This window comes from Myiozetetes cayanensis, unplaced genomic scaffold (genome assembly GCF_022539395.1).
Source record: "Myiozetetes cayanensis isolate MyiCay16 unplaced genomic scaffold, myiCay2020 scf12, whole genome shotgun sequence".
NCBI lineage: Eukaryota > Metazoa > Chordata > Aves > Passeriformes > Tyrannidae > Myiozetetes > Myiozetetes cayanensis.
Window position 1 is genome coordinate 23,810,730 of NW_026086826.1, and position 20,115 is coordinate 23,830,844.

A 20,115-nucleotide genomic window follows, 5' to 3' on the forward strand; every position below is an offset into this window, starting at 1 on the left:
TCCTGCCAAACGGAAATGTTCCGGACATGCTGTTCCCAGGGAAAGCACAGGCACAGCATCTTCCGCTGCGGAGGTGTCTGCACTGCCCTGGAGAAGTCCTGGACCTCACTGACACATGAAGAAACCCGAGATGCCCTTATAAAAGTACCAGTGACAATCAAACACAGGCCAGCACCGCATCCCAGGTATGGCACATGCTCACATTTGGCTCAAAACCTGCCCACGGGGTCACAGGGAGAAGCCACACACACAGCAGGCAGCACGAGAGGCCACGGGAGCTCTTGCTGAAGCGAGGCTGTCCACAAGCCAGGTACCCTCAGTCCTTAACACACTCATGCCCCAAAACCACCCCAAACCTGATGCCTGCAGCCCTGAGACTGGGCATGTCCCTAGGGGGGCTCTGATCTCCCATCCCATCACTCTCTCCCAGGGTCACTCCGTGGGGATGAAGCCGCCAGACACAAAGAAAACATCTTGTGTGAGAGAGGAAGTGGCTGTGGCACAGGGGATGGCAGAAATGCTGACTCCAGGACTGCAGGATTCATGTGGGATGGCGCTGTGCCTCCCTCTCCTCTGGCCTCCCTGAGAAGTGAAGCCTGTGGAAAAGGGGGCAGGGATGTGTGAGTTCCTGCAGCAAGGCTGAGTGGAACAGAGCAGGAGAGGAAGCAGCCAGGGAGTATGGGAGGACAAGGACAGCCAACCTTTGGGCAACTGGAGAGCAGTAGGAGGCAAAAAACATTTTTAAAAGCCTCAGCCCACCACCCTCTCTCAAGGATAATAGTTCCCTTGGGCACCAGCTCCTTAACTTCTGTTTCCATTGTTGAGCTTCCCTGGGAAGCAGCTACTCCCTCTGTCAGCACAGACTGCCCCGAGGCTGAAAGCCTGGGGCTTCTGGAGTCCCCAGCCCGTGCCCAGTGAGGCCTCCAGCTGGTCCAGAGTGCCAGACCCCTGCACTCACAGGGCTGGCACTGAGAGCAGTGCCAAGAGCTCCCACAGCAAACAGCACCTGAAACTTTGTAAGCCTTTTCCCGAGGATCACTTTAAAGGCTGGAAAAAAGAAGGAAAACAAATCAACCACAGTATTTCAAAACAAAAGGGAAGGCTTTCCTACGCTACTGAAGTCCTTTGTTGATTTCTTTTCTATAGGGGAAAAAAGCATTTCCGGTGGTATTTAGTTTGGGTTAAAGAGGAGCTTAAGCCTGTCCTTTGGGGGCAAGAAGAGAAAGTGACAGGCACTTAGGGTTCACCACAGTCATCTCTAAAATGTGAACATTGCCCCTTCAAGAAAAAAACAAGACAAATCCACGGGCAGTAGGAGGACAGCAGAGCAAGCAAGTGTGGCTCTGCCTTCTCTGCCTAGTGAAGGAGGCTGCCCAAACCTTGGTCTGAGCAGGAGGCCCAGGGTCCCCACACCTGGTCCCATTCTCTGTGGCAGGGCTTGTGCAAAGCCAGGGCAGCCCAAGGATGCAGGTAGACAATGCTCTCTTCTAGTGCCACAAGAGTGCCATCAAGTGCCATCACCAGGTCTTGGAAAAATAGAATCTAACAGCTTCAAGACAGAAAACAGAACGTTGCCGTGAGTGCAAAAACCTGCATTCCCAAAAGCATGTCCTTAGTGCCTCTCACCTCCCTGGGCTCGTGAGGGGCTTTTGCAGCAGGGAGACCATTTCATTGTGGGTCAAACCAGGCCACGGGTGTGGCGGTGGGAGGCTTAAGATCCGGGATGCCCCTGGTGACGGATGCAGGGAGCCATTCACTGTGATTGTCAGGACGTGCTGGGATTGGCAGGATCGAGGGGGACAGCACAGGCGGCGGCACATCCTGGCCTCTGGGGACAAACGCCGCTTGTCCCCAGCTTGGGGCAGCCGGGCGCTCCCCTCGCCTGGGCACCGCCCCCCGAGGGATGCTCGGCACCGGGGCAGGGCCCCCGGGACCGCTCCCCGAGGGATGCTCGGCGCCGGGGCAGGACCCCGGGACCGCTCCCCGAGGGATGCTCGGTGCCAGGGCAGGGCCCCCGGGACTGCTCCCCGAGGGATGCTCGGCGCCGGGGCAGGACCCCGGGACCGCTCCCCGAGGGATGCTCGGCGCCGGGGCAGGGCCCCCGCAGGACCCGCGGCCGCCGCCGGTCGGTGCCCGCCTTGTGGCGCTGGCGGGGGCGCAGCTCCCCCGCGTGGCCCCACAGCCCCACGCACAGCCCGGCCGGGACAGCCCGCCAGATCCTTACAGTTCACTAAAACTCTTCCTATCTGGGAGCAGCGATCCGCGCTGGCCGGCCCGCGGCACCCCGAGCCTCCTGCAGGAGGGACAAGCCCCAGCGCGCCCAGTAGGAGAGACGCTCCAGTTCCTTCTCCATTCCAGTGGCACTCCCCTGGCAGCTCTCCAGTATGCCCGTATCTTTTACTGGGTAGCCCAGTTCTGGACGCAGCGTTCCAGGTGGATGTCAGCAGTGCTGAGCAGAGGAGAAGGATTCCTCCTCTGCCTGCTGTCAGCCCTCACCTAATGCACCCACTACACCAGTCGCCTTCTTTACTGCCAGGGCGTGTTGTTGGCTCGTGTTCAACTTGTTACCTACCAGCACCCTCAGGGCCTTTGCTACCAAGCTGCTTTCCAAGTGGGTGGCCCAGCACAGAGTGGTGCAGGAGGGTTGTTCCTGCCAAGGTGCAGGACTCAGCACTTCCCTGTGCTGAACTTCATGAGGTCCCTGTCACTCCATTTCTCCAGCCTGTCTCTGGATTGCAGACTGACCCTCTGACCTGTCAGGCACTTCTGCCAGTCCAGAAGGACACACACGTGCGCAGGACAAACATCAGCTAATTTAGGGCCCAAAGCTGAGAGATCCCTAGCAGCCACGTGGATGGGACACGTCACCGTCCTTGTTATCTGGCCTGGAGATGAGCAAGGTGAGCTAGAGGCTGTGGTTGATCTTGGCACACACCTGGTATTTGCTGGAGCTCTTCCCAGCACCTCCTTGTGGCCTTGGTTCATGTGGCTTTTGGTCCCGTGGCTGTGAGTCTCAGCTCCACATCCCGTTGAGAGAGGTGAAATCTGCAGGAGGCAGATCTCCTTGCTTGTATTCCCATGCTGGATTCTGCAAGGCACTATAACCTAGGTTCAGTTGTCTTGCAGATGTCACATACAGAAAGGGGTTGATGGAGTATGTCACCATGTTCCTGGGCTCTGCAGCTCAGTGCCAGCAACAGCCGGGGGCTCCTGAAGGCAACGCTTCTGCAGCTGCCAAGGGCCAGCAGAGAGATGAGTGAGCATTTAAAGGGAGAAGTGGACTCAGCAGTCCGCAGATGGTTGGATGACAGGAGGCCACACAGCTCAGCAGTGGCCTCAGCAAGTGGTGAATGTCCCTTGTTCATCAGCTTCACCACACAGCTTTGCTGCTCGTGCCCAGGGTGAGGGAAGCTCCCTCCCACCTCCATTCACTGAAGGAGGAAATCCGTCTCATGGAGTGAATTAAGCAGACAGGAAAGCTCATGACGTGACCGTGAGTTGCACAGCAATTTGAGAGGTTTCCCCACTGACCTCAGCAGTGAGACCTGTGTTTACGTCTGTGAGTCAAATGAGGCCTGGGTGAACAGGCACACGCTCCGGAAACCATTCCAAGGTTGTCCCACACGCGTCACTGTGGGAGGCACGGCTGCACCCAGCCTGACCCTTCAGCATCCCTCCTCCAGCAAGCCCTGGGCACACACTGGAGGCCAAGCCAGAATACCAAATGTATTAAAAAATGCATCCTAAAAACAGTGTTAATAGAACGTTACAAGAATGGTTGTTGAAAATGGGAGCAGGCCAGGAGAGTTGCACTGGGTCAGATGGGCTTGCCACCTGGGAGACTCAGGCTTCCTAGGAAGGTCTGTTCCACCTGTAAGAGTTTATGAGAACAGCTTAAACCTGGGTTTAGGAGAATTTGAACCAAGCTGAGCTGTGCAGGCACTGAGTACAAAGCTCAGGACAGATTACTGTAGTGTGAGAGAACTGGGACTTCATACAAGTTCTGCCTTATTATTAGATAATAATTATATAATATTATATAATAATGCAACATTTAATTATTACATGTAATAACATATAATGTAACAATATAATAACAATGTTATTGTATATTATTAATATATTATTCTGCTTTATTATATTATGCTGAAATTCATGGTTTCCTGTTCCCATTCACCAAGCAGGGCCAGACCCTGGGGCCTGGCATTTTCCCACCAGTGTCAGAGACTTTTGGCACCAGTCTGAGCTTTCCTACACAACATGGGTACCTGTTCTGGGCCAGCATTCGTACCAACAGAGTGCAGGCAGCGTGGCTCTCATGGCAGCCTCAGACACCCTGCAGCCCCACTCTTCCTCCATGGAAACCCCTGCCCCAGGGTTACCCCACACATGGCACAGCCAGGAAAAGAGCCGTGGCTGCTAGTCCTGCTTTCAACAGCACAGAAGATGACAAAGAAATACAGGGGGTAACATAAGGGATGCCAGCTGTTTGTACCCATCCACATTTCACACTGTAAGGGGGTCCCTGTGATCAAGAGAAGGTTCTACCTTGTTGTGTTTTCAAAACACAAATCCCCTTGAGCACAGGCATCACAGCAGTGCAACGTGCCTGCCCTCTCTGCTGGGTGGGACTGCGCAAAACTGACTCTGGGTTTTGAGGCCAGGTAGCCAATGCCAATGCCCTGCCTCACTGTCACGTTCCCAGCACACCCACACACCGTCGGGGCTGCTCCACCAGTACTGGGACACACAAGGATATGAGCCACCTCTCCGCTTCCAGGCCGCTTCCTCCGGGAAGAATCAGCACATCCCATGTGCCCCTCTCACACCTGCACATCCTACCCTTCACTGGGAAGCTGTGGTTGGAGCAGAGGAGTTGCTGCAGCAGAGAGGCATCCCCAGGCACCGCACGAGTGTGCTCACACTGCCCACCACGCAGCGGCTGTACGAGCACCCATCTGCACATGGCACGGCCTCTCACTGGAACCTCACACGTCACAAAAAGCACCTCTAGTGACAAACACTCAGCTGAAAGCACAGAGTTAGTGTTTTGGCATAAAAGCCATGATTTACCAAGCTGGTGTGGAAGGTTAGCAATGTCTCCACACAGTCCTGACCATAGCACCCTGCCCACACACCTTTCCATCTGCTCCAGACCCACTCCTTGCTGGCCCGGCTGTTCTCAAAGCAGCCTTGCCAAGACAGTGGCAGGGGACAAGAAGGGCCTTCAAGGACAGGCAGGGGCCTGAAGGAGACATGGAACTGCTCAACAACAAAGCAAGGAAGCAAAACCTTGTTTCAATCTCCCAGGCAAAAAAAAAAAAACACTAGAATTTTCTGTGGAAACCTCCAGCTTGGACAAAAGTGAGACTGGGGACTGGTTGGCTTCAGTTCTTTTGGCTCCAGGGAAACCAGCCTGGCTGTCCCACGTATCTTCCAACTTTGTTGGCACTTGCTTTGGGATGTCTCTCTTGTTAGTATCTTCTCTGCTCTCTCCTGAGCTGAACCATGGACCTGAGAGGACAGGGGACTGTCCAGGGAGACCCAGGAAGAACCTGCACACCCTGGCCAGCCCCTGCAGAGTCTGCTGGGGGTCAGCATTCAGCAATGCTGGCAAAGTGAGGATGGGCGAGGTCCAGGACAGCCTGTCCTGCTCTAAGCAGCGCGTTTGAGGTGTCCAGGCCACTGTTGGACACACAGCTCACATACCAGTGCTCTGCTAAACATTGGGAAACCTTCATCCCACAGCAATCGTATCACTGTTGAACGCCTCGTGGAGGGATGTGTGGGCAGGGGAAAAAGGTGGGGAGAAGATGGGGATTAGCAAGGCCTGCCAAAGACATGACTTCTTCCTGCCTCTCTATGGCAGAGGTCTGGGTCACAGGGAGTGTTGCCAGATTCCATCAACTAATCAGCTCAGCTCCTGAAGCAGTGGGCAGGGAGCATCTGCCTGATCAGCAGCATTCAGGGAAGGTGATCAAACAAGGCAGGGGTGGATGTGCTGGGGCAGGTTTCTCCAGGAAACAGCCACCACATGTCAGCAGCACCTGCAAGGGAGGTACCCTGGGTGGCACATCCGGAGATGGAACCAGTGCCAGGGTCACCAAACCAGCCCCCAAATCACCTGGGGGTCCTATTAGTGTCCAAAGGAGAGCTATGAGGATGGTGGGCCATAAGAGGAGCAGTGAGGTCACTTGGCTTGTTCAGCCTGGAGAGGGGATTGAGGAGCGACCTCATAGTGGTCTACAGCTTCCTCATGAGGGGAAACAGTGGGGCAGGCACTGATCTCTTCTGTGTGGTGATCAGCGATACAACCTGAGGGAACAGCATGAAACTGTGCCAGGGGAGGTTTAGGTTAGATATTAGGAAAAGGTTCTTCACCCAAAGGGTGGTTGAGCACTGGAACAGGCTCCCCAGGGAAGTGGTCACAGCCCCCATCCTGCCAGAGTTCCAGAAGCGTTTGAACAATGCTCTCAGGCACATGGAGGGATTCTTGGGCTGGTCCTGTGCACGGCCAGGAGTTGGACTTTGATGATCCGTGTGGCTCTCTTCCAGCTCAGGATATTCTAGGATGCTATGAAAGCTGTTCCAGCATGCTCTCTGTTTGCCAGGGGTAACAGCAGCAGCTCACTCCACCGTGGTCAGTGCCCACTCCTCACTTAAGAGCCTGTAGGTTCATGGGGGCCCAAGGGATCTTTGGGAAGACACCTTTGTATCATCAGCTTCTAATCCCACCACCTTGACTGCATGCTCACCCCTCTCCCCTATATCCTTGCCAGCTCTTCTGCTCTACACCCCAACAGCATTGTCCTTGAGTTTGGGAAAAGAGAGGGAGGCAGAAGCTGGAGAATGAGTGTGCATACCAAGGAGTGACACTTCCTGCAGGACATATCCCACCCTCACGGCCTCTTCTCATTAAACACCGTGCCTGGGATGGCAACAGAGCCAGAAAGGCTTTGTTAATGACAGAAATGCCAAGGGCCATCACCACAGGGGTGGGAGGAAGCCACCGGTGCCCACAAGGCTGAGGTGGCTGCGTCTGGCAAGAGATGCCTGCAAGGCTGTCATGCTGCTGGATGACTCATCAGCCCAATGCCAGGGTTTCAGAAAGGCAAACATTCAGTCCCAGAAGGACTGCTGGTCCCCCTGCAAGTGGCAGAGGGGTCCTCAAAAGCCCGACTGTGTGACAGGGCATCTGCCAACACACCCCAGCTGGCCACGCAGAACAGGGACCTCCATCACAGACCACAGGGCTAAACACCCCGGGGCTATACTACCCCAGCACACAGGTCCTCTGGGAGAGATCTCACCCTACAGCCGCTATTTGGGTAAGAGGATGGACCTCTTACCTCACATGTGAACTGCAAGGCCAGCACATAAGACCTCTGGATCCAAAAGCCTCCTGGTTCAGGAGGACATGGCCAGCACCACGTGGTGCAGCAGGGAAACAGGAGGGGGATTATCAATGCTTGGTGCTAGTCCTGCTCCAAGAGGGGCATCCTCGACAAGGGGCCTCCAGAAGTTCATGTCATCAACACTCCTGTGAGTCTACAACAACACACCTGGAGAGATGATCCGCTGCCTGTATACAGAGACATGCCCAAACTGCCAATTGCTCCTGCCATTCCAATCTCTGACCCTGATCTGGTGTTTCCTTCCAGCCTAAACATGAAGCAATGTGTATTCTACAGGCTCCTCTCCCTAATTTCACTGACCTCAACCTCTGCCACTGCCTGGCAGGTGGCCCAGAGACAGAGCCATTCTCACAGCTGGCCTCCAAACCTTTCTGTTCTCTAACACCTCTGTCATCACATGGACCTGGTTCATCCCTCCCACCACATTCCGCCCACTCCCATCCATGCAGCCCAGACCCAAGTGACAAACATCCCTCTCCAGACAAGAATGCCTATGATGATCTGGCTGGGGAGCTGCTAGGCACAGCAGGACGAGCCTGAGTCAATGCAAGAGCTGCCCAAAGCCAAGGAAGCCATGACCTGCTGAAAGGTATCCAGGGAATTTGAGGCAGGTGTGCAGCCCTCCTGACACCTGAGCTGTGGCAGCTGCTGACAGGCAGAGTATGGATAGGTAGTGTGAGGATCTGTTCCACTCCTGAGTGGTGTTACTGCACTTTAAGGCCTTTAATAAATCCCCAGTGCCTGGAGGCCATGCACAGGACCAGCCAGCACAGAGCAGCATCCCCACAGCCTTCACACACTGCTGCCTGGAAATGACTTACCCAAACCATCTTAGCCCACCTGGCTTTTGTTGTGTCACCTTCTACTCAGATGACAAAGACATTTTTGTTATTGCAATATTGCTGCACCTGCCGTGTGCTGCCCAGGGAGGTGCTGGCCACAGTGACTCATGGAGCTCCCAAGGGGCACAACTCCCATGGAACCAAACTGAGCTGACCAAAGCTTCTGCTGAGACAGACGAAAACACAGAGCGGGGCAAGTCTGGAGCTGGGCCTCCACGGTGTCATCTTTGTCCCACAGTCATCTTTGCTTTAGTAGCTTCTCTCTTACGAGAACCCTACATATGTGTTCAGCATCTGTGCTGCCTTGCACAGCCTGACCCTCCTGTTTGCTGTGCTTGAGGCAATTTTAAGGGAAGGATGAAGATACAGTGAGCAGCTCAGCTGCTTTGCTGCAAGGTGAATGTCATCCAGCAGCCTCGGTGGTTCATCTGCCTACCTTGTTGTCTCCCCTGATGGCACTTTGGTTTGGTACAAACCCTTGGGTCTGCAGAGGGTTTCTAGCAGGGCAGCCATCCCAGGCCCTTCTCACTGAGCACTGATGCCAAAAATGTCCACTACAGCATTGCAGCCTCTCCAAGCTGTGCTCTTATACAGGAGCATCTACTGATGAGCAGGATAAAGGATTTACTTCTCATTTTGATTATTCTCACAAGCTGTTCCTGAACTCATCCACCACTTCCCTTCAGGATTTCTCTTTCAGGCACAGCTCCCTGTTTTGCAAAGCAGGACTGGCAATCCTCCCTGACTCTGAGGGCAGTCTTGGCTCTCTTTGGGCTTTCTCATTTCCTTGGTCATGTGGCACATCTGTCCCCAGCCTCCAGCACCACACTCTTCAAGCAACTCAGCCTTACTCTCCTTTGGGAAGCTGCAAAGTTGTGTGGAAGCAGCCCTGGGACAGGGCCTGGCAGGTGTTCATCCCTGGAGACTTCAGAACTGGCCTGGACATATCCCTGAGCTGCCTGGGCCAGCCATCAGGCCACCTGCTTGAAGCAGGGCTGGCTGGAGGTGTAAGCTCTTTCTCCCAGCCAAAAACTTCTTGGGGCTCTACACTTTGCCCATTCTCAGCAAAACCCACCGATATCCAGGTCCCTCCTGGCTCTTCCCTGCTAGACAGGTCATGCTGCTGTAACACTTGCACAGGAGTTTCTGCTCCCCATTTCTCACCCAGCTCTTCAGGGCTACATCTCTTATCTCCTTACCCTGGGCAGCTCCCCTCCAAGGCTTTCAACATCAAAGTTGCCATTCAAAGCTTAACCCTGGATCTTTCCAAACAAGCTGACTGTATTACATCCACCTGCTTACAGGGACACAATCTGATCCTTGTTGTTTGTTTTCTTACATCCTACTGCCTTCCCTTCCTGGAGAGGCAAAGGTCACCCATTCATGGGATTTCAGCCTGATCTCAAGTTTTCTCCTCCCTTGGCCAAGGCTCAGCTCCCACCCACACTCCTGTTATCCATGCCCTACATAGCTGAAAGCCAGTTGAGCTCAGCAGTAGTGGAGGACTCAGGCTGTGTTTGGAGCAAGGCAGCACGTTTGCCCGTGAAGATAAAAAACCAGTAGCTCAGGGTGAGGCACGGTGATTAGATTAGATTAGGATAGATTATATTAGATGAGGCATGGTGACTAGATCATACAGGTGATTGTGCAGGATATCATAGCCCAACCACAACAAGTTTTCACTCTCAAGACCTGCCCTGGAGTATCTCTGGAAAGCTCCATATCAGAGGATCACAAGCAGCAAGCTCCTGTATTAACACTGACCCACAGCTGCTGCTGCCAGCTCTTCCCCTGTCCCACCCAGCATTCCTCACCACTCTACATCACCCCTGGCCCACCACAGGGCCCCATGCTCCAGGCAGGACCTGTTTTCATTGTGCAAAGGGCCAGGCAACTCCATGTGCACAACCTCGGCAAGGGCACCCAACTCCAGTGTCTCCACTGCCTTCGGGAGCAAAACCAAGGAAATGGGAGTGCACTGGGAGAAGGCTGACAGATACATACACCTGCCTGCTCTTCTTGACCCAGTTGCTGTTTCTCCTTTATTTTCACGCCTGGATGTGCTTGCCATCTGAAAGGGATTATCTGGGGGATTAAGCTCCACACATAGGGACCTGCTAGCCAGGAGCAGGGCAGGAGGAGCCATCCCTCCCTGCAGACCAGCAGCTCCACAGCTCTTTTCACAGTCATCAAGATGGTGGGCAGCCAAACCAGGTGGCACAGCAACCTCAAGCCAGACTCACCAGGCAAAGGTCACAGAGAGCAGCCAAAAACTGAGCCACCCCCTATCCTTTGGGCAGCCCCTATTCCAAGGCTCCAGGTCCTACCTGTGCTTTCAGGACAAAAGACAAAACTTGAGAGGTGGTTAGAGTTTCCATCCCACAGAACAGTCCTCTCCTTTGGGTGTAAAGATATCCAGCTTCTTGCCACATAGAAGAGAGGGGCAGAGGGTGAAGTTAAGCATAGCCAAGCTTTCTTCTACAGAAGGGCATGGACAATGATGCCTGGAGTCACGAAAGCAGGCAGAAACCCCAGTAGAGCAGTGGGAACCTGTGACAAGTGCCATAGGACACTAGAGCACCTCCTCCAACTGAAGGGCACTCCCTTGGAGACATCTGGGCTGTCTGTGCATCTCCAGCTCCATGCAGCACCAAACTCTTGGGAGACCATAAGCTTTGGCCCATCTTTCCCTGTCGTTCCATCTCTCCAGGGCTCAGTACGTGCTTTAGCACCTTTTGTTCCCTCTTCACGTGACCCTGAACAGGAAGCTGAGCTAGAGGTCTCCAGAGGCCACTTTGCATTCACACCACTCACAACTCCTGAGTCCCATACTTGCATCTCCCAGGATGTAACACACATCACAGCTTACAGGGTGCCATCACAGCAACTGAGGTGAAACTAAACCACGTGGCATGCTGAGCTCAGACACAGTAAGACAAAACCACACATTTTCTCTAACCCTGAACCACAAATCCTCAAGGGAGAGCTACAGAGAGCCTTTAAAATGAAGACAGAAACACATTCATAACTTTATTTGGCACCTGTCATGGATAAAGACTGATGGTGATATATCACAGAGCCCCTTCCCTCATCAGCCACTGCATGCTCCAGGGGCAGAAAGCACTTGTCCCATCCCATCAGACACTATTTTTCTTGATAAATGCCCAACTTCATCCTACAGGCACACACTTGACATAAATAAAAGCTCCTACCTACAGTCACCAACCTCTGCCCATATTACAAGTTTGCCCCTTTTTTCTAGGCTTTAGGGAAAAAAATAACCCAAAAACACATGACAAACCCACTAAATTCACACGTCAGGAAACATTTTTGTTAGCTATGCTAGCTTATTCAAAGCCACCTCTTCTAGGACCTCCAGACCTCACTGCGTTCAAATCCCGGGGCTGTCACACCTGCAATGCCAGCACAGAGCTGGTGATCATCTTGGCATAAGAACCCTGACCCTCCCACACCCCAGAAAGTGGCACACAGCTCCTGAGGAGTTGTGTCAGACTGAGAAACGCTTGCTATTTCATTAATCTCAGCCCAGAGAGAGAATGAGGCAGGGATAAGGAATGACCTAGTGCCTCTGCATCTGCGGGAGGTGGGGAATCCTAAAGGTGGAGGCAGTGACTGGTACCTACTACAGCCCAGAGCAGAAGCACTGTAAAGTTCAAGATACTCATCTAAAACCAATCTCTCTACTGCTGATACCACTCTGCTAGCAGTAAACTTCTGCTTCACAGAGATGCTCAAAACCAGTGGAGGGTGGAAAAACGTTAAAAATTAAAAAAAAAAAATAAATAAAAGCAGGATTCTTTAAATCTGTATCCCTGCAAGCCAACTCAATAAAGAGCCTCTGCAGAGCCTGGATTCTCCTGGCTGCCAGCTCTGTGCAGGTTTCCTACACAGACCCCTGAGTGACCCCAGTCTCCCACAGGATGCACCAGCCCGGGCACGCAGCTCTCAGAGTTCAGGGAGCCTCACCTAACCCCTGCCAGCCCCAAGGAAATGCCTGGGCTCCTGTGACAGGGAGCATTAAATAAGTAATTATGTGACACATGAGGGTGAGCAAGCACCAGAGGCATCTCCCAAGTGCCTAAGGCTGGGAAATAGTCTCAGACAGCCCATGAGTGCTCAACACACAGAAACCACGCTGAAGTCTTCAGAAGTCACTGGTGTCTTTCAGTAACTAAAAACAGCACAAGAACTAAGCCTAAAAGGTGGTTAACAGCCCTCGTGTGGCAGGAGAGACCCCACACTTCCCAGGTACACACAGGTTTATAGTGCAAGGCAACAAACCAGCTTCCCTTCCAGCCCTCCAAGTCAAAACCAGATGGATATCAGAGTAAAAACACCACTGCAAGCAAGGACAAGTCAGTTCCAGTCATTTATTCATCAGGGCACTTGAAGGTACTTGGTGCCAGGTATTTGGTGGAGGTCCCCAGATAGACAACAGGAAGAATGGTTGGTACAATAGATTTATATAAAAAGACACTTAAATAGATAAAACAACATGGTAACCTCTCCCTCTTGCTATAAACAGAGCAGACTAGCCCTGAGCCCAGGTTAACATCGTCAGCTTCAGCCTTTCTAGCCAGTCGTGGTTAAAACCCTCAATGCCCTCACACCCAGGGGAGAGCAAGGCATCTGTCCTCGCAGCTGAGACAGGGGTGTGCTTCTCCAGCCAGCTCTTCAGCAGCTTGGTTTCAGATGCTGTGCAGAGCCTGACTGCCAGTAAAGGTGCAATCTTGTTGAGCAGGTCTGTACAGCCAGCCCCAGCTTTGGTGAACCAGTGTAAGAGCAGCTCTTCTGAAGGTGAGCCTTCAAGTACATCAGGATCAGCCACAGGTAACAAGTTTGAGCCACCTACAAACACAATCAGAGCCAAGAGGCAGGGCAGCACCCCAGACTGCTGTCTTTACTGCTCTGAGCCAGGTTTAAACCACAGGGTTTTGAGGCTGTTCCTGAACTGTGCACAGTTCAGTCATGGTTTTGCAAGACACTGCTCTGCGACTGTGTCAAGACAGACTCCGCCTACTCTAGGTCTCCGGTTTTATGCCGAAAATAAAAATCCCATACCAGAAAGTTTAAGTATTTCTCTTCAGTTTTCACATTTCCATTTTCAGGAACTGTTCACATTCTGTCGAGAAGGAAGATTGTGTCTGAAGCTGTGTGTCTGCACAACAGCAGGCAACACGAGTAGCACCGGAATGAAGAAAGCCCATGTCACTGATACAAGACTCTTACCCCACTGAGACTGGCTTTACTTAGTCTAGAAGTTCACTGTATTTCTCTAGGATCTGCTTCTCCAGCTCCAACAGCTTTTGGTACAATTTCTCAGCAGTGTCTTCATCCACATCCATCTGGAAGACAGCAAGAACAGCACTGTGAGACCATCACCCTGGTGGCAGCCAGCACAGGGGCCAAGGGCAGCTCTGGGGATGGGCAGGGCGTACCTCCAGAGCTTCTGCATTCACACAGAGGCAACTAAAGGCATCTGTCACCAGGGCACAAGCCACAACTTATTCTGGGGCAGCATCATTACACCCATAACCTATTCTAACTAACATTTCCACTGTTTTCCAGACTCCAGCCTAAGACAGGAATTACTCTGGGAAACCTCATAGTTAACCCCCCCCATCCCTCCCTGCTGCTCAGCATTCAACATGCATCTTGCTTCCCCTCCAGCCACGGGACCTCCTTGGCACCAACCCTTCCACACAAGGCACGTGACAGACCCCTAGCCAAGCAGGCTCCCTTTCCATTTACCTTCCTGGGCTCCACGTAGCATCTCCCCAATGCAGTAGTACAGCTGTGGTATTTGGCAAGTAAATCCAGGTACTCCGGCTTCTGTTTGAACAGCCACACCTGGGAAGAACAGCACAAAGGTGTATGAGTCCAGCCAAGCCTGCAGGCACAGGAGAAGCCAGCAGAGGTGCTCCCACCAAGCAGGGAAAGACACGGTATCTAGGGAAGAAGTTCTGAGCTGGCTCCCTTCACCAGTGACCAACGTGAGCCAACAGGAACCCACATTTGTGCCAAAGCAGTTCAGCATGGCTAAACTTGCTCCTGCTGTGCTCGAGACACGCTGTGCCCCACGACACCCACCTCCGTCCCCTGTGCATGCATGTCATTGTCCCCAACAGGAGATGGAAGGAATAGTGTTTTCCCAAAATCATTTCTTTTATGGGTACTGGATAAAGGTCATGAAGCATCACTTGGCAGATCAGCCCCAGTGACAGCCGGTCCCCCAGCACTCAGTGCTGTACTTTACTGGGGGTCAAATGCAGCACCCAACCACCAGCCCTCCTGAGAGGCTCTTTGCTCAAGCCAGCACACCCTGGAAGAACTGCCCAAAAAACAAGTTGTGAACTACTTACATGAGCTTCTGCTCCATTATACGGTGTCAGAGTATAAGTTTTGGCAAAAAATCGGATCTGAGGGGAAAAGAAGCACATGACAGAATCTGTATTGTGATCCAAGGTTTGTTTGACAACTCCTGCACAGCCCAGATACTCCAGGTAATCTCCAGTGGCAGAAATCTTCTCAAAGTTGACTACAGGTAACACCACACAATGACCAAAGCATCCCTTTATCACCACAAACTACTTTCTGGAGCCACCCAGCAGGTCAGCAATGCGCTCCATGCTCTCACACAGAGCTCACCCCAAGGCAGGAGGCAAGGGGCCACACGTGCCTTGCAGGTGCCTCTTCTTCAGTGGTCTCAAGAGCACAAATGGCAGGAGGCAAAGGGGATCTGCACTACTGCCAGTGTTGAGGACAACTGAGAAGGCACTGCCTCTCTGCTGCCAGGAGAAACGTGATCTGCCAGGATCAGCTGCTACAACTGGGGCAGCTTAAGCTGAAAGGCCAGTGTTGCAATAAGAGCATCAAAGCTCAGAGCAGGCAGCCTTCAGAGACAGAACTGCAATGGATCTGAAAAGATGAAGCCCAGAGGAAGAAAGGCAAAGAAAGTTTTGGGGAAGCAGGGAAAGAGGCAATAGAAAGCAGGAGGATTAGCTTTCCAGAGAGGAAAAAAAGCAAGAAACACTGCCTTCTAGAGGGATGGAAAGAACAACACTGAAAAGCAGCCTGTTCTAGAAACAAACAGCATTTCCAAAGCACAGGGACCAAGTTTTGTCCTGAGCTCTGCTGCCACCAAAATAATGGTATTTCACAAGGCCAAGCAGCCTGGCAAACCTTCCAAGGGGAGACTTGATGAGCATTGCTAGGGCTGAAGGGCTGAACCCTGGCTCTATGCTGTCCAGCACCAAACCTCCATACTCAGCTTGGAAACTGGGGCCCCAAGAGGCAAAAGGGAAGGTTTGCAGAGCAGTCAGCCTGCCCAGCTCAGCAAGAGGAAGAGCACAGGCAGCAAGGAGCCAGAATCATGCTGTACATCACTTGCAGTGAAGTGTACCACAGCAGGACTACCCTCAGCCCAAAACCACCCAGGAGATCCACTCACCAACCACATGATGGGCATTAACAGCTTCCACAGAAAAACTGGCAAAATCCTGTAGGTCATGTTAGTCATAACGAGACCGGGACAAACAACACTGGAATACAGACCCTGCAGAGAAGAAACCAAGTCAGTGTGCAATTACACAACAGTTACATGACAGGTGTCCTTCCCTCCCTGTACTCCTCAGCAAGAAAGTGAGGATGAGAACAGAGACCAGATAATAGATGCTCTCCTCTCATAAGTTACCAGTGACTAGATGATTTTTAAGAGTTTCAAATTGGAGGTGTTGGTCTTAAATCTGTGCTCATTACAAGCCCATGGGATAGGAAGATGCAGCCCCCTGACACATCACAGCCTTACAGTGCAGTCTCCCTGCAGCTCAGCAGCCACAGCAGACGTCCCACAAATTACAGCCTACTCAGCCCAAAGGCTACCTCACCTTCAAGAGTTCAGCCTTCTAGGCCTAAACCATTTTCTCCTGAAGTGTTTGAGAAGAGTGCAACTGCTACTGCTGGACTAGGGCTGTGGCTTGCCAACAAAACTCCATCAATGCCCCGTGCCTGGGAAGGCAGGTTGTTTGTACATCTCAGTGTGACAAACCTGAACAGCAGCCTGGAGCCACTGGCAGAGCCTGCACCTCCTGTGCTTGCAGGCAACACTGCCAGAGCAGCGTTCTGATAGGCAGGGACACCCAAGAAAAAGTAGAGGCTCTTTGCTCTTTAAGACCAATTCTTTGGTCTAAAGAGATGGAGTTTGCAAGGTAGGGACCACTCCTAAAATCTTCCGTTTTTAGAACCGCAGAACAAATCTCTTTGGCAGATTCTCCGCCACCTACGCCACCAGTTCAACCTCAGCCATGTCTTGTTCTTACAAGTGCATTAAGGAATGTACCAGGCTGCTGTGAATGAATGAATGCAAGTAGGTAACAACAACGTAATGATAATTACAAACAGAAGGAGCTCATTAGTTTTTTTTCAGAAAGACAAACCCCATCAGCACCTGGTTATTAAATTTCCTGTTCAGAACCACGCTTGTCAGGTCAGTAGCATATTTAGAGGAACTGTATGATTCCTGCCCCTTGGCATGCTGATAGTCAGAGAGGCTGAAGGCAGACTCCCTGGCATTGCTGGAGGAGGTCCAGATGAGTCGTGAGGGCTTCTCGTTACCACAGAGTAGAGACTGAAGCTGACGAACCTGGAAAAGGATTGTTAACTTATTTAACACAGCAGTTTTCCGGTGCTAGGGTATGGCTTTACAGTACTTTAAACCTGTGAGCTTATCTCAGCTTTCTCAGCCAGCCCTTCCCAGACTAGCCAGAAGGAGACACTTCTCAGGTGTAACTTCAGGCCAAGGTGCACCAGGAACATTTAAAAGCAGCTGTCATTCTCTTTCACAACTCAGCTGAGCACCTTAGAATTTAATACAGACAAGCCTTAGTATTTACCCTGGAGAGAGAACTACACATGATTTACCTCTACCTGCTGGCTCACTACAGTAACCTCAAAATTATATTAACCCTTGCAACAACAGTCACCATTTACTGCTATTTAAACAAACCTCAAGGCCTTTGCCCTGTCATTCTCTATCTGTCAGGCTGCCTCCTGCATCAGCATTCGAACTTGTGAGATTCACCAGGACTGCCTGGATCCATCCCTACCCACAACATCAAACAGCAGAGCGAGGGCTCGACCCTCATGAGCAGCCTCACCAGGATAAAGTGTCCGAAGAGGTTGGTAGTAAACACCTCCTGAAGTCCATCCCCATTCAGCCTGTCCGTCTGGGTCATTATGCCTTCGGCAGTGGTCAGCATGTGAAGCACCTTCCTGGAAACCAAGGACAGGAATTAGCAAGGAACGCTGTCAGGAGCCACGTACTTCAGACTGAGCCCCCACTTCAGTCCCTCAGAAGTACCTCCCAGCTCAAAGGCTCCACACAGACTCTCTAGTTTCACCTTCAAGAGCTCTATCAATCCATGAAAAAATGAGACTGAGAAGTCCCAGCTCCTACTGTCTCAGTACTGACTAGACCAGAAAAGACTTGTCCCTTCCTTCACTTCATCACAGTAAAGTACCATTAAAAAAAAAAAAGTCTTGCTCTTCCACTTCACACTCAATTAATCAAATCAAGATCCAGCATGGAAATAAGCCCTGGGGCCATGTCTAATGCACGCAAGGAAACCAGTTTGGCCTCTAAGCTCAACACCCCAACAGCTGTATCAGACTCAACACAAGTCACTGTGCTCCCCAGCTCAGCTTCCCTGTGTTGCTGACAGAATAACGATGCTTATACCAGCACCCACCATTAGCTCCAGAAAATACTGTGACCCACAGCTGTGAACAACTACAAAAACCTGCAGTGGGATCAAAACAACAGTAAGAAGACCCAGTATGAGCAAACTTCACCTCCCCAGCAACACAGCAGCATTTCTCACACAATGCCAGGGACTGCAGGCTTCGGGTGACCTCTTGCCCTCCCCCCTGCACCCGGTGGGCCTCACGCCTGGGATCAGAAGCGGCACTGGGTGCCTTGGACTACCCCAGCACTCCACTCAGCCGCCAAGCCCACCCCAAGCAAGGCTGTGCATCCCACAGGGACGTGTTCTGTGTCACATCAGGGAAGGGAGACAGTCCCAGACTCAAGGGCACAGCTTGGCTGTGCCAGCACCCCAGGCTTCCCACAGGCTCCTGCTGGAACTCCCCCGCCGACATCTCCTACCCAGTGAAGAGACCGTGCCAGAGGGCCTTGAAGTTCACTTGCGGGTTGGGCATGATCCCAGCGTTGAGGTAGACAAAGTCCAGGCGCTGAAACCTGCATGGAGAAGAGCACAGGGGTCGGGGCCAGAGCGGGTACAGAGGGGTCTGTGGGGGTGGGCTACAGGCAGGAGGAGCCCGGCGGGGCGGAGGACGGAGACCCTCGTACCTGCAGCGGAGCTCCTGGGCGGCACGCAGGACGGAAGCCAGGTTGCCCAGGTCCACCTCCACGGTGGAGACCTGGGCGGCGGGGTGGGTGGCCAGGATGAGGTCCCGCGTGGCCTCGCTCTTCTGCACGCTGCGGCACGCGATGCACAGGTGGATGCGGCCATCCTCCTCCAGCAGCCGCTGGCACAGCGCCAGCCCCACGCCGCTGCGGACGGGACGGGGTTAGACACAGGCAAGGCAAGGCAAAGAGAAGCAAAGCAAGAACAAACGGGCCGGGCCCGGCGCTCACCCGCTCGCCCCGGTGACCAGCACGACCCGCTCCATGTCTGCCCCGCGCCCGCCGCCCCCCGCGCTATAACCGCTGCCCGCGCACAGGCCCCGCCCCGCCCGCCCCCGCCGCCAATCACAGCGGGGAGAGGGGGCGTGGCCAGCCCCCCCGGCCCCGCCCGCCAATCGGCGCTCGCTGAGGGGGCGGGGCCCGCACCGCCTGTGGCGTGATTGTGAGCCGAGCGCGGGGGGCGGGGCAACACGGGGACACGCCCCTTGGCCACGCCCATGGGCGTGTTGGTCACGCCCATGCTGCTCGGGCCACGCCCACTCCTCCGAAACTGCCTCGGTCCCCCCGCCGCCCTTGCCTTGCCTTGCCTTGCCTTGCTCTGCCTTGCCTTGCCTTGCTCTGCCTTGCCTTGCCTTGCTCTGCCTTGCCTTGCTCTGCCTTGCTCTGCCTCTGCCTTGCCTTGCCTTGCTCTGCCTTGCCTTGCCCTTGCCTTGCCTTGCCTTGCCTTCCCGGCCAAGGGGAGCCCCCTTCGTGCTCCGCAGCTGCCCTGCTCTGCCACCCCGTCCTTTGCCACCGAGGGACGTTCTGCAGCCCAGCAGAAACGCCCCCAGGTCCCTGTTTTTCCCGGTGCTGCTGTGGCAGGGAGCGAGGTCTGGGCACACAGGTCCCTCCAGGAGACCTCAAGTGCAGTGCTGCTCCTGGCGATGTCCCAGCTGGAAAGGATAGACACACCAGCTCCCTACACCTACTCCCCAGACACCCCACCGTGCTCTCTGACCCAAGGCCGTGCAGGGTGCCCAGGCACCGAGTTCGGGGCGGTGTGACCTGCAGATGTGCCCCTGCCTGGCCCAGCACTCCCAGCTTGCTGAGGCAGGGCTGGGATGGACCACACAGCACCCTAAGCAGGAGATGGCATCCGAGGGGAGAGGCAGAGGGATACCAACACCATGGCATGAACAAAGCCTGTCCTCGTCTTCAACACACTCAGCAGAGATGAGACCTTCTCTGCCGCAGCCAGCAGTAGCACACATGGGGAGACCAGCCAGCCCTCTTCAGAGCACAGCACACCATCCCTGCCCTCCCCTCTCCCAGAACCCCTGTCCTGCCTTGATCCCTGCTGGTGGAGTGTCCTGACACGGATGCTGAGTCTCAGAGCACCCTCCCTGCCACCCAAGGAGACGGACAACTGGTGTGG

At 53.5% G+C, this 20,115-nt stretch overlaps 1 protein-coding gene across 2 annotated transcripts; it reads right to left on the reverse strand.

Annotated features, from left to right (window-relative positions):
• Nucleotides 1-12,634: 12,634 nt before the first annotated feature.
• HSD17B7 (hydroxysteroid 17-beta dehydrogenase 7) lies at nt 12,635-18,975 on the reverse strand. Of its 2 annotated transcripts, XM_050307256.1 has the most exons (10): nt 18,933-18,975; nt 18,645-18,848; nt 18,441-18,533; nt 17,434-17,548; nt 16,725-16,919; nt 15,729-15,833; nt 14,641-14,697; nt 14,030-14,128; nt 13,508-13,623; nt 12,635-13,400 (listed from the first exon to the last, which is right to left on the reverse strand). In XM_050307256.1, the coding sequence occupies exons 1-9, from the start codon at nt 18,965-18,967 to the stop codon at nt 13,528-13,530; spliced, it is 999 nt and encodes a 332-aa protein (XP_050163213.1). In that variant the 5' UTR covers nt 18,968-18,975; the 3' UTR covers nt 12,635-13,400; nt 13,508-13,527. The 2 variants fall into 2 exon arrangements, with proteins under 2 accessions (XP_050163213.1, XP_050163212.1); XM_050307255.1 differs by having other exon boundaries at nt 12,635-13,623.
• Nucleotides 18,976-20,115: the final 1,140 nt, after the last annotated feature.